Raw genomic sequence first — 14,459 nt, 5'->3', positions numbered from 1 at the left:
AACTCTCTGTTCTTACTGACTCCATTAGACTGAATCTTCTGTTTGTTGATGCTGATAACATTTTTATTGGACTCTATAACCCGCGTCCATTAGGGTCGGACCCTCTTAGATTTCGGCTCTGCACACGAGAGGGTTAGGCCCCGGCGCGCTCATCCTGGAGCTGCATTTACTGCTGCGGTGCACAAATCTTTTTTCAAGCGAAATACATTTTTAATTCGGAGACATAAAAGCCGAGGTTCTATCGGGTCAGGACAGATTCTGCCATAAATTTACTGGGCTTTTATCTCCTGGATTATGTGGAGTTTGAAGTATTTGACCTTTACGTTATGCTGAGTCAGCGTGTGTGCGTCTGCTCTGCGTATTACATCTCTCCGGCGGCTTCTACCTTCACTTATGTGATTCCTCGCAGATAATGCAAATAACTTATATAACACTTGATATACATTGAGGATTATTATTTTTTTCCACAAGTTTATAGTTCTTTCAGTCTCTGCTTGAAAGCTGCAGCCTGACATTGTGCTTACTGCATCCAGTGTTACAGAACGGTCTCTACCATGTAACAACCTGTGGATACGGGTATAGGAGATCTATACTGTAAGAGGGGTCACACTATGGGGTCTATACTGTAAGAGGGGTCACACTATGGGGTCTATACTGTAAGAGGGGTCACACTATGGGGTCTATACTGTAAGAGGGGTCACACTATGGGGTCTATACTGTAAGAGGGGTCACACTATGGGGTCTATACTGTAAGAGGGGTCACACTATGGGGTCTATACTGTAAGAGGGGTCACACTATGGGGTCTATACTGTAAGAGGGGTCACACTATGGAGTCTATACTGTAATAGGAGTCACACTATGGAGTCTATACTGTAAGAGGGGTCACACTATGGAGTCTATACTGTAAGAGGGGTCACACTATGGAGTCTATACTGTAAGAGGGGTCACACTATAGGGTCTATACTGTAAGAGGGGTCACACTATAGGGTCTATACTGTAAGAGGGGTCACACTATGGAGTCTATACTGTAAGAGGGGTCACACTATGTGGTCAATACTGTAAGAGGGGTCACACTATGGAGTCTATACAGTAAGAGGGGTCACACTATGGGGTCTATACTGTAAGAGGGGTCACACTATGGGGTCTATACTGTAAGAGGGGTCACACTATGGGATCTATACTGTAAGAGGGGTCACACTATGGAGTCTATACTGTAAGAGGGGTCACACTATGGGATCTATACTGTAAGAGGGGGTCACACTATGGAGTCTATACAGTAAGAGGGGTCACACTATGGAGTCTATACAGTAAGAGGGGTCACACTATGGAGTCTATACAGTAAGAGGGGGTCACACTATGGAGTCTATACTGTAAGCGGGGTCACACTATGGAGTCTATACTGTAAGAGGGGTCACACTATGGGGTCTATACTGTAAGAGGGGTCACACTATGGGGTCTATACTGTAAGAGGGGTCACACTATGGGGTCTATACTGTAAGAGGGGTCACACTATGGGGTCTGTACTGTAAGAGAGGTCACACTATGGAGTCTATACTGTAAGAGAGGTCACACTATGGAGTCTATACTGTAAGAGAGGTCACACTATGGGGTCTATACTGTAAGAGGGGTCACACTATGGAGTCTATACTGTAAGAGAGGTCACACTATGGGGTCTATACTGTAAGAGGGGTCACACTATGGAGTCTATACTGTAAGAGGGGTCACACTATGGGGTCTATACTGTAAGAGAGGTCACATTATGGGATCTATACTGTATGAAGGGGTCACACTATGGAGTCTATACTGTAAGAGGGGGTCACACTATGGGGTCTATACTGTAAGAGGGGTCACACTATGGAGTCTATACTGTAAGAGGGGGTCACACTATGGGGTCTATACTGTAAGAGGGGTCACACTATGGGGTCTATACTGTAAGAGGGGGTCACACTATGGGGTCTATACTGTAAGAGGGGTCACACTATGGGGTCTATACTGTAAGAGGGGTCACACTATGGGGTCTTTACTGTAAGAGGGGTCACACTATGGAGTCTATACAGTAAGAGGGGTCACACTATGGGGTCTATACTGTAAGAGGGGTCACACTATGGAGTCTATACAGTAAGAGGGGTCACACTATGGGATCTATACTGTAAGAGGGGTCACACTATGGGATCTATACTGTAAGAGGGGTCACACTATGGGATCTATACTGTAAGAGGGGTCACACTATGGGATCTATACTGTAAGAGGGGTCACACTATGGAGTCTATACTGTAAGAGGGGTCACACTATGGGATCTATACAGTAAGAGGGGTCACACTATGGAGTCTATACAGTAAGAGGGGTCACACTATGGAGTCTATACAGTAAGAGGGGTCACACTATGGAGTCTATACAGTAAGAGGGGGTCACACTATGGAGTCTATACTGTAAGCGGGGTCACACTATGGAGTCTATACTGTAAGAGGGGTCACACTATGGGGTCTATACTGTAAGAGGGGTCACACTATGGAGTCTATACTGTAAGAGAGGTCACACTATGGAGTCTATACTGTAAGAGGGGTCACACTATGGAGTCTATACTGTAAGAGGGGTCACACTATGGAGTCTATACTGTAAGAGGGTCACACTATGGAGTCTATACTGTAAGAGAGGTCACACTATGGGGTCTATACTGTAAAAGAGGTCACACTATGGGGTCTATACTGTAAGAGGGGTCACACTATGGGGTCTATACTGTAAGAGGGGTCACACTATGGGGTCTATACTGTAAAAGAGGTCACACTATGGGGTCTATACTGTAAGAGGGGTCACACTATGGGGTCTATACTGTAAGAGGGGTCACACTATGGGGTCTATACTGTAAGAGGGGGTCACACTATGGGGTCTATACTGTAAGAGGGGTCACACTATGGAGTCTATACTGTAAGAGAGGTCACACTATGGGGTCTATACTGTAAAAGAGGTCACACTATGGGGTCTATACTGTAAGAGAGGTCACATTATGGGATCTATACTGTATGAAGGGGTCACACTATGGGGTCTATACTGTAAGAGGGGTCACACTATGGGGTCTTTACTGTAAGAGGGGTCACACTATGGCGTCTTTACTGTAAGAGGGGTCACACTATGGGGTCTATACTGTAAGAGGGGGTCACACTATGGGGTCTATACTGTAAGAGGGGTCTCACTATGGGGTCTATACTGTAAGAGGGGTCACACTATAGGGTCTATACTGTAAGAGGGGTCACACTATGGGGTCTATACTGTAAGAGGGGGGGTCACACTATGGAGTCTATACTGTAAGAGGGGTCACACTATGGAGTCTATACTGTAAGAGGGGGTCACACTATGGGGTCTATACTGTAAGAGGGGTCACACTATGGGGTCTATACTGTAAGAGGGGTCACACTATGGAGTCTATACTGTAAGAGGGGTCACACTATGGGGTCTATACTGTAAGAGGGTCACACTATGGGGTCTATACTGTAAGAGGGGTCACACTATAGGGTCTATACTGTAAGAGGGGTCACACTATGGGGTATATACTGTAAGAGGGGTCACACTATGGGGTATATACTGTAAGAGGGGTCACACTATGGAGTCTATACTGTAAGAGGGGTCACACTATGGGGTATATACTGTAAGAGGGGTCACACTATGGGGTCTATACTGTAAGAGGGGTCACACTATGGGGTCTGTACTGTAAGAGGGGTCACACTATGGGGTCTATACTGTAAGAGGGGTCACACTATGGGGTCTATACTGTAAGAGGGGTCACACTATGGAGTCTATACTGTAAGAGGGGTCACACTATAGAGTCTATACTGGTAATTGATAATAAAGAGGAGGGGGATGCAGCTGCAGTTTCTCTCGGTGTATATACCTCGCTTGCTGTGAGGCGGGAGCAGCTTGGATCACTTTGATAGTGGTTTCCCTGGGGGATACAGAACAAGACCCCACTATTCCGGACCCTCCTATTCACTGTATTCCTAATAAGTCACATAGTTACACGCCTGGTTTCTGTTACATTGTATCGGCCCTGATTGGGGGATGAGTTTTCCCTCTGATGTCATCTCCTGGATTCCTTTGGAGCGAGGAACGAGGCCAAATCCATTCACCGTGTGTTTATTATTCTGGAGTCAGAAATCAGAACAATTGTTTTCAGAAGATTCTCATGTTTTCTGGAGAAACAGAAGGTCTCCGGAGGCCGAGAAGGAGACGAAATAATGTGCAAATCACCACGAGCGCTGCCAAACCTCCAGTGCAATGCTCAGCAGCGCCCCCCAGAGGCCGAGTATCACTGCAGGAGAAGGAAAGTTCCATCTACTTATGGATTGTACAGACAGGAGCAGTACATTTACTATAGTGCACCGAGGGGCGGTATTATAATGCTCTGCACATGATGGACGTGTCACATGTAGGATGTGGACTGTAGGTTTTGCTCTGGTTTCCTCTATATTGAGGATTGTTGGGTTGTTGAGCAGTAATGGCAGCATTATTTATGACTCTGTCTGTGTAACCAGAGACCGATACATACGGTGGCGGCCGAGCTGGCAGAGACCTCTGGGCAGAATGGAAAAGGGAGAAACCAGGAATGTTCTGAATGTGGAGAATAAACACTGGAGGGAATAGATCTCCACAGATATACAGCAGTATACACCTATATACAGCGCAGAATACGTATGTAACCCCCAGCACAGAGACGCCAGGGGGGGACAGAATAGTCCGAATATTTCACCCTCTCATCTGTGTTATGAAGGAAAGGCAGTATAGGCGGCAGTATTATAGTAGACATTCACAAGTAGGCGATTCCAGCACAATCACGGAGGATGCAGTAGAAATTCAATAAAAAAAATTTTTTTCTTTATTCCATCATTAAAATCTGGTCACAAAACGTATGCAGCAAATGGACAAAGGTAGACAGACCTACATGTTTCGTCTATTCAGACTTAATCATGGTCCCACCCGGTGGAGATACGCTCAGGGTATTTAAAACCGACTTCATGCACCTGTTGGATGACGTGTGGATCACATGATTTGTGAAATAATAAGAAAAACGCCTTTACAGCGTAAATTCATGATAAGTGATACACATTCATGCAACAGTGAAAAATACTATTAAAAACATATTGTTAAAAGCATTCAGGAGAAACCTGCTTACAAACAAATGCGGAAACTGAGGGCACGTTCACACGCTGCGCCCCGACCCGCGCTTCCATCGCGCCTGAAACGCACACACAACAGCCGAGGAGAGGCGACCCGCCCAACCACATCACCGCCAACGCTTCCGTCTACAAAACGCATCGTAAACGCGATGTTAACGCATGCGTCAACATACTCTCATTGTATGATGATATTGCAATATTATATGTTATATACATGTGTTGCTTTATGCCTATGAGTTCTGGGATTCCCATTATATGAAGACATTGTTATATTACATGCTATATACAAGTGTATTGTTCTATGCCATTTGAAATCCTTTCTGAGTAAAATGTAAAATGATAAATAATAGCAATAAATGTATCATATATGGTATAATGTACATGGGATATGCATTTTCCAGCATTAAGGGTGCGTTCACACGTTGCGTTTTGGTTGCGTTTTTGTTGCGTTTGGGATGCGTGTGCGGCGGCTGATGTGAGGCGATTTGCCTAGTTGCATTACCGTTTGCGTTTGTGGGCGCAGTGTTTGCGCATGCGTTGGCAGGACGCATGCGTTAACGCTTTGTTGACGCATGCGTTAACATCGCGTTTACGATGCGTTTTGTAGACGGAAGCGTTGGCGGTGATGTGGTTGGGCGGGTCGCCTCTCCTCGGCTGTTGTGTGTGCGTTTCAGGCGCGATGGAAGCGCGGGTCGGGGCGCAGCGTGTGAACGTGCCCTCAGTTTCCGCATTTGTTTGTAAGCAGGTTTCTCCTGAATGCTTTTAACAATATGTTTTTAATAGTATTTTTCACTGTTGCATGAATGTGTATCACTTATCATGAATTTACGCTGTAAAGGCGTTTTTCTTATTATTTCACATCCCCTTTAAATTAAATCATGTGATCCACACGTCATCCAACAGGTGCATGAAGTCGGGTTTAAATACCCTGAGCGTATCTCCACCGGGTGGGACCATGATTAAGTCTGAATAGACGAAACATGTAGGTCTGTCTACCTTTGTCCATTTGCTGCATACGTTTTGTGACCAGATTTTAATGATGGAATAAAGAAAAAAAAATTTTTTATTGAATTTCTACTGCATCCTCCGTGATTGTGCTGGAATCGCCTACTTGTGAATGTCTAGCTTGTACGTGTATGGCTTACACGTTGAATCCGTGCACCTGGAGGATTGCTATAGGAGCCTGAACGGTGAGCTGGCGTTTTCTTGTTTGTTTGCAGTATTATAGTAGTTATATTCTTGTACATAGGGGGCAGTATTATAGTAGTTATATTCCTGTACATAGGAGGCAGTATTATAGTAGTTATATTCTTGTACATAGGGAGCAGTATTATAGTAGTTATATTCTTGTACATAGGGGGCAGTATTATAGTAGTTATATTCTTGTACATAGGGGGCAGTATTATAGTAGTTATATTCTTGTACATAGGGGGCAGTATTATAGTAGTTATATTCTTGTACATAGGGGGCAGTATTATAGTAGTTATATTCCTGTACATAGGGGGCAGTATTATAGTAGTTATATTCCTGTACATAGGGGGCAGTATTATAGTAGTTATATTCCTGTACATAGGGGGCAGTATTATAGTAGTTATATTCCTGTACATAGGGGGCAGTATTATAGTAGTTATATTCCTGTACATAGGGGCAGTATTATAGTAGTTATATTCTTGTACATAGGGAGCAGTATTATAGTAGTTATATTCCTGTACATAGGGGGCCGTATTATAGTAGTTATATTCCTGTACATAGGGGCAGTATTATAGTAGTTATATTCTTGTACATAGGGAGCAGTATTATAGCAGTTATATTCTTGTACATAAGGGGCAGTATTATAGTAGTTCTATTCTTGTACATAAGGGGCAGTATTATAGTAGTTCTATTCTTGTACATAGGGAGCAGTATTATAGTAGTTATATTCCTATACATAGGGGGCCGTATTATAATAGTTATATTCCTGTACATAGGGGACAGTATTATAGTAGTTATATTCTTGTACATAGGGGGCAGTATTATAGTAGTTATATTCTTGTACATAGAGGGCAGTATTATAGTAGTTATATTCTTGTACATAAGGGGCAGTATTATAGTAGTTCTATTCTTGTACATAAGGGGCAGTATTATAGTAGTTCTATTCTTGTACATAGGGAGCAGTATTATAGTAGTTATATTCCTATACATAGGGGGCCGTATTATAATAGTTATATTCCTGTACATAGGGGACAGTATTATAGTAGTTATATTCTTGTACATAGGGGGCAGTATTATAGTAGTTATATTCTTGTACATAGGGGGCATTATTATAGTAGTTATATTCCTGTACATAGGGGGCAGTATTATAGTAGTTATATTCCTGTACATAGGGGGCAGTATTATAGTAGTTATATTCCTGTACATAGGGGGCAGTATTATAGTAGTTATATTCCTGTACATAGGGGGCAGTATTATCGTAGTTATATTCTTGTACATAGGGGGCAGTATTATAGTAGTTATATTCTTGTACATAGGGGGAAGTATAATAGTAGTTATATTCTTGTACATAGGGGGCAGTATTATAGTAGTTATATTCCTGTACATAGGGGGCAGTATTATAGTAGTTATATTCCTGTACATAGGGGGCAGTATTATAGTAGTTATATTCTTGTACATAGGGGGCAGTATTATAGTAGTTATATCCCTGTACATAGGGGACAGTATTATAGTAGTTATATTCCTGTACATAGGGGGCAGTATTATAGTAGTTATATTCCTGTACATAGGGGGCAGTATTATAGTAGTTATATTCCTGTACATAGGGGGCAGTATTATAGCAGTTATATTCTTGTACATAGGGGGCAGTATTATAGTAGTTATATTCTTGTACATAGGGAGCAGTATTATAGTAGTTATATTCTTGTACATAGAGGGCAGTATTATAGTAGTTATATTCTTGTACATAGGGGGCAGTATTATAGTAGTTATATTCTTGTACATAGGAGGCAGTATTATAGTAGTTATATTCCTGTACATAGGGGGCAGTATTATAGTAGTTATATTCTTGTACATAGGGGGCAGTATTATAGTAGTTATATTCCTGTACATAGGGGGCAGTATTATAGTAGTTATAGTCTTGTACATAGGGGGCAGTATTATAGTGGTTATATTCTTGTACATAGGGGGCAGTATTATAGTAGTTATATTCTTGTACATAGGGGCAGTATTATAGTAGTTATATTCTTGTACATAGGGGGTACTATTATAGTGGTTATATTCCTGTACATAGGGGGCAGTATTACAGTAGTTATATTCTTGTACATAGAGGGCAGTATTATAGTAGTTATATTCCTGTACATAGGGGGCAGTATTATAGTAGTTATAGTCTTGTACATAGGGGGCAGTATTATAGTGGTTATATTCTTGTACATAGGGGGCAGTATTATAGTAGTTATATTCCTGTACATAGGGGGCAGTATTATAGTAGTTATATTCCTGTACATAGGGGGCAGTATTATAGTAGTTATATTCTTGTACATAGGGGGCAGTATTATAGTAGTTATATCCCTGTACATAGGGGGCAGTATTATAGTAGTTATATTCTTGTACATAGGGGGCAGTATTATAGTAGTTATATTCTTGTACATAGGGGGCAGTATTATAGTAGTTATATCCCTGTACATAGGGGGCAGTATTATAGTAGTTATATTCTTGTACATAGGGGGCAGTATTATAGTAGTTATATTCTTGTACATAGGGGGCAGTATTATAGTAGTTATATTCTTGTACATAGGGAGCAGTATTATAGTAGTTATATTCTTGTACATAGGGGGCAGTATTATAGTAGTTATATTCTTGTACATAGGGGGCAGTATTATAGTAGTTATATTCCTGTACATAGGGGGCAGTATTTTAGTAGTTATACTCTTGTACATAGGGGGCAGTATTACAGCAATTTGGTAGAAACTTGTCTTGATCTATTGGGGGTTGTAGTACTGATGTAATAAAATCAAGTTGTAGTAGAAACATAAGATTAAGTATATATATATACATCTCTTCCTCTGTTACTATTCGTGGAGTTATGTTGGTTTGTGTCGATGGTATTTAGGAAGAATCTTTACATAAAAGAGAAGGGGCAGAGGGGAGGGGGCCGGGGGTCTCAGCGTGAAATGTGGCTTCAAATACCAAGATAAAAATATGAATTGTGAAACAGCTGCAAGGAAATATGAGGGATAATACAGAACAGCGACCTCATTGTATATACATTGTAAATATATGTAGACAGGACGCACCGATACAGAGGGGTCAATGGCGCAGCGGGCAGGAGGTCCCAGCTATGGATATACTGAGGATCTGACCTTAAGAATGAGGATATTTCAGAAGTAGTTAGTTTTCGGTGATCACAATTTATGTAGCGGGGACCTCTGTGCTCACCCCTGTATATTTCTAGGTTACACAATGGGCGCAGGGTAAAGCCGGAAACACGGGGAGTTGTCCTGCCACGGGCACAGGCCGGGAGCCTACATGACCTAATGATAGGAGTCACTCCCTAATGTAACGCAATATGGAGCCAAGAGGCGCGGGCGCTCCCCAATACCCTCCAGTAACCCTGGTATTAACCCCTCATCTGCCAGGCCTTAAGTTTTGTCTGGCAGGTTCTATATGTAATATATATTATATAGACACACAAACACCCTGTGTATCTCTGCACCTATATACAGTATATATGTTTAGGTGTGTGCACATACGTATGAACAGTATATGAACTCTCCTGAGTTTGTGTCTTTATGAATGTATGTTTTGTGGTATATGAACCTGCGGATGAAGGTTTGAAGCTTTGTATACATGAATGTGCAGAATGTTCTATCTATAGGTGGGTTACTGTGTATATATGTGTGTACATACTGTATAGATGTATGTATGTACAGTATGTATACATGTGATTATGTGTATATTATATCCTAGTATATGGACGCATGTATACGTATAGCAGCATCTGTGTATGAATGTAGCCATGTCTGTGTATATATATGTGTAGTATATAGAAACATCTCTGTACGTATGAATATATGTATTGTGATACTTCTGTGTATGATTATATGTCTGTATATAAGGTATAGGTGTACATATAAGGATGTGCCCGTGTATTGTATATATGAACAAAAAAACCTAAATAAGGTGTATGCATGTGTTTGTATAGGGATACATCTGCATATAAATGTATGTATAGAAGGTATTTGAATCCATCTGTATAACGTATATGTGTATGTATGCAGACCCATCCATCTGTATAATGTATATGTGCATGTGTATAATGTATATGTGTATGTATGCAGACCCATCCATCTGTATAATGTATATGTGCATGTGTATAATGTATATGTGTATGTATGCAGACCCATCCATCTGTATAATGTATATGTGCATGTGTATAATGTATATGTGTATGTATGCAGACCCATCCATCTGTATAATGTATATGTGCATGTGTATAATGTATATGTGTATGTATGCAGACCCATGGATCTGTATAATGTATATGTGTATGTATGCAGACCCATGGATCTGTATAATGTATATGTGTATGTATGCAGACCCATGGATCTGTATAATGTATATGTGTATGTATGCAGACCCATGGATCTGTATAATGTATATGTGTATGTATGCAGACCCATGGATCTGTATAATGTATATGTGTATGTATGCAGACCCATCCATCCATCTGTATAATGTATATGTGTATGTATGCAGACCCATGGATCTGTATAATGTATATGTGTATGTATGCAGACCCATCCATCTGTATAATGTATATGTGTATGTATGCAGACCCATGGATCTGTATAATGTATATGTGTATGTATGCAGACCCATGGATCTGTATAATGTATATGTCTATGTATGCAGACCCATGGATCTGTATAATGTATATGTGTATGTATGCAGACCCATGGATCTGTATAATGTATATGTGTATGTATGCAGACCCATGGATCTGTATAATGTATATGTGTATGTATGCAGACCCATCCATCCATCTGTATAATGTATATGTGTATGTATGCAGACCCATGGATCTGTATAATGTATATGTGTATGTATGCAGACCCATCCATCCATCTGTATAATGTATATGTGTATGTATGCAGACCCATGGATCTGTATAATGTATATGTGTATGTATGCAGACCCATCCATCCATCTGTATAATGTATATGTGTATGTATGCAGACCCATGGATCTGTATAATGTATATGTGTATGTATGCAGACCCATGGATCTGTATAATGTATATGTGTATGTATGCAGACCCATGGATCTGTATAATGTATATGTGTATGTATGCAGACCCATGGATCTGTATAATGTATATGTGTATGTATGCAGACCCATGGATCTGTATAATGTATATGTGTATGTATGCAGACCCATGGATCTGTATAATGTATATGTGTATGTATGCAGACCCATCCATCTGTATAATGTATATGTGTGTGTATGTATATAATGTATATGTATCAGTGTATACAGTATGAGCCGGAGTTGTGGATTCTGTATATTTATGTATGGATGTCTGTATATACACAATGTATGTATATGGACCCATCTGTCTGTATATAATGTATATGTATTAGTGTATACAGTAGGAGTGTGTGGCTGAGCAGAGCCCGGGCCCCGGCGCTGTAGGATCCCATTACAGGGTCTGGGTCTGGGCCAGACATCGTCTGGATCCTTCTGAAAACAAATGCAGAGAGAAGGAGACAGAGACTTACTGTGAACCTGGTGTAGAGTTGGTAGGTGAGCAGCGGGTTGGGGAGCTCGCGGAAGTACAGCTTACACAGGGACCCCACGCAGTGAATGTCCTGCAGGTACACCTCCCGCGTCAGGTCCGGACACTGATCAGAACCAAACTCCTGCCTGCAACAAGACACAGACATCACACAGCTGTACCGCCAGGTATCACACATGATAGGATTAGATACGTGACTAAGCAAAAAGTATCACAAATGATAGGCTTAGATATATGGCTTAGAAGAGAGTATCACACATGATGGGATTAGATACACAGCTCTACAGACAGTATTACATATCAAAGGCTTGGATACATGGCTCAGTACACAGTATCACACATGATAGACTTAGATACATGGCTCAGAAGACAGGATCACACATCATACGATTAGATACATGACTCAGAAGACAGTATCACACATGATAGGCTTAGATACATGGCTCAGAAGTCAGGATCACACATCATACGATTAGATACATGGCTCAGAAGACAGTATCACACATGATGGGATTAGATACACAGCTCTACAGACAGTATCACACATCAAAGGCTTGGATACATGGCTCAGTACTCAGTATCACACATGATAGGCTTAGATACATGGCTCAGTACACAGTATCACACATGATAGGCTTAGATACATGGCTCAGAAGTCAGGATCACACATCATATGATTAGATACATGGCTCAGATGGAAGTATCACACATGATGGGATTAGATAGACAGCTCAGCTGACAGTATCATGGCTTAGATACATGTCTCAGTAGACAGAACACATGATAGGATTAGATACACCAGCTAAACAGACAGTATCACACAGCACAGACTGAGATAAATGGCTCAGCTGACAGTATCACAAAGCAAAGTCTTAGATACACAGGTCAGCAGACAGTATCAAACATCATAGGTTTAGCTACATGGCTTAGCAGACAGTATCAAACATGATGGGATTAGATACAGCAGCTCGACAGTATCATGCAGCATAGGCTTAGATACACAGATCAGCAATCAGATTCACACATCTTAAAATGAGATATACAGCTAGGCAGACATTATTGCACACCATAAGCTTAGATACATGTGCCAGCATTATGCAGGAGTGGCTTAGATACATGGCTCATCAGACAGTTTCTATCATACAAGAAAAAAAATTAAATATATGGCTTTGCACATCACAGGTTTGGATACACAAGCTCACTATTAAGTATCACAAGTGGTAAGTTTAGATACATGGTAAATGTATACGTATATGGGAAGTTTGGATACACTCGCTCAGTGAACTGTCTCCTACATACACAACATCCTTGATACACAACTCAAAATAGACACAACATAAGTTTGATACATTGGGGGATATTTATCATACGCTGGCGCTCGTGCGCCAGCGTATGATAGCCCCGCCGCTGCAAATTCGCAGCCCGATACATGAAGAGGCTTCTGCCTCTTCATGTATCGGGCTGCCAGTGGCGCAGCGTTTATCCTACGCCAGGCCCTGCCTGGCGTAGAAAAAAACGCAACCGGTGACTTTTCACGTATGAAAAGTCACCGGCAGCAGCGAGTGCGCAGGCGCGGGGACAGTAACGCCCCGCGCCGGCCCACTCCCGTCTGGCCACGCCCCCCGCTCGGCCGGCCGCGCCCCCCCCTTCACGCTCCTTCACGCCCCACTGGCGTGAAGGTGGCGGATTGGGGAAAATAATCGCAAAAGCTAGCAATAAGCCAGCATTTGCGATTATTTCAGGGCCTCTGCGCCACTGGCGGTGCGCAGAGGTCCTGATAAATATCCCCCATTGACTCAAAACAAAGTAAGAAGTAGATTGGATACATGGTTCAACAGGTAGTATCAGGCATGGTAGGCTTGGATACACAGCTCAGGATACAGTATCACGGACACAGAGCTGGCAGGAAGTATCACACTGGAGTCCTAGATACATCGGCTCAGCTACACTACATGATGGGGGTGGTAGTATCACGTGGGGCTGGCGCTCACCTACTTTCTGTGATGACATTACGTATCTGTATCCCTGCAGCAGACGTTCAGTTTTCTGTATTTTTCCTCCAGATAATTAATAGTTATTAATGCCAGGTAATTAGAAGACAGACAGCGCTGGGGGTCACCAGGTGCTCCCGTGTGAGGAGACCCAATTACTACACTGACCCATATAATACCGCCTTGTGTTCTGCCCCAGATATAATAACTCATTACTGATATAATACATGGAAGGTCATTAGCAGCGGCTCCGCCAGGAGATACAGAATAATCTCTCCTAATGGGGGCTCATCCTCACACTGCTGTGCTCTCACAGTCCTGCTTCTACTAGGAATTTACAAAACTCTGTGATTACATGACACTCCGGAGGCAATACCCAACAGAGGCTGCACAGAGCACAGCAGTGTGAGGACACACCCCTCACCCTCATAGACTGTAAGCTCTTGTGTCACCCCCTCATCCTCATAGACTGTAAGCTCTTGTGTCACCCCCTCATCCTCATAGACTGTAAGCTCTTGTGTCACCCCCTCATC

The 14,459-nt window shown here is 42.0% G+C and overlaps 1 protein-coding gene across 1 annotated transcript in view; it reads right to left on the bottom strand.

The window, feature by feature from the left end:
• ARHGAP31 (Rho GTPase activating protein 31) overlaps nucleotides 1-14,459 on the bottom strand; it is a 132,543-nt gene that overhangs the window by 57,368 nt on the left and 60,716 nt on the right. The window contains exon 3 of the mRNA XM_072138912.1: nucleotides 11,919-12,063. Coding sequence (XP_071995013.1) covers nucleotides 11,919-12,063 — 145 coding nt within the window. The remainder of the gene's footprint in view (nucleotides 1-11,918; nucleotides 12,064-14,459) is intronic.

The sequence above is a fragment of the Engystomops pustulosus genome, chromosome 2 (genome assembly GCF_040894005.1).
Source record: "Engystomops pustulosus chromosome 2, aEngPut4.maternal, whole genome shotgun sequence".
In the NCBI taxonomy this organism is placed as follows: Eukaryota; Metazoa; Chordata; class Amphibia; order Anura; family Leptodactylidae; genus Engystomops; species Engystomops pustulosus.
Note: the sequence above shows the minus strand (reverse complement) of the source record. Positions and strands in the feature narration are given on the sequence as shown.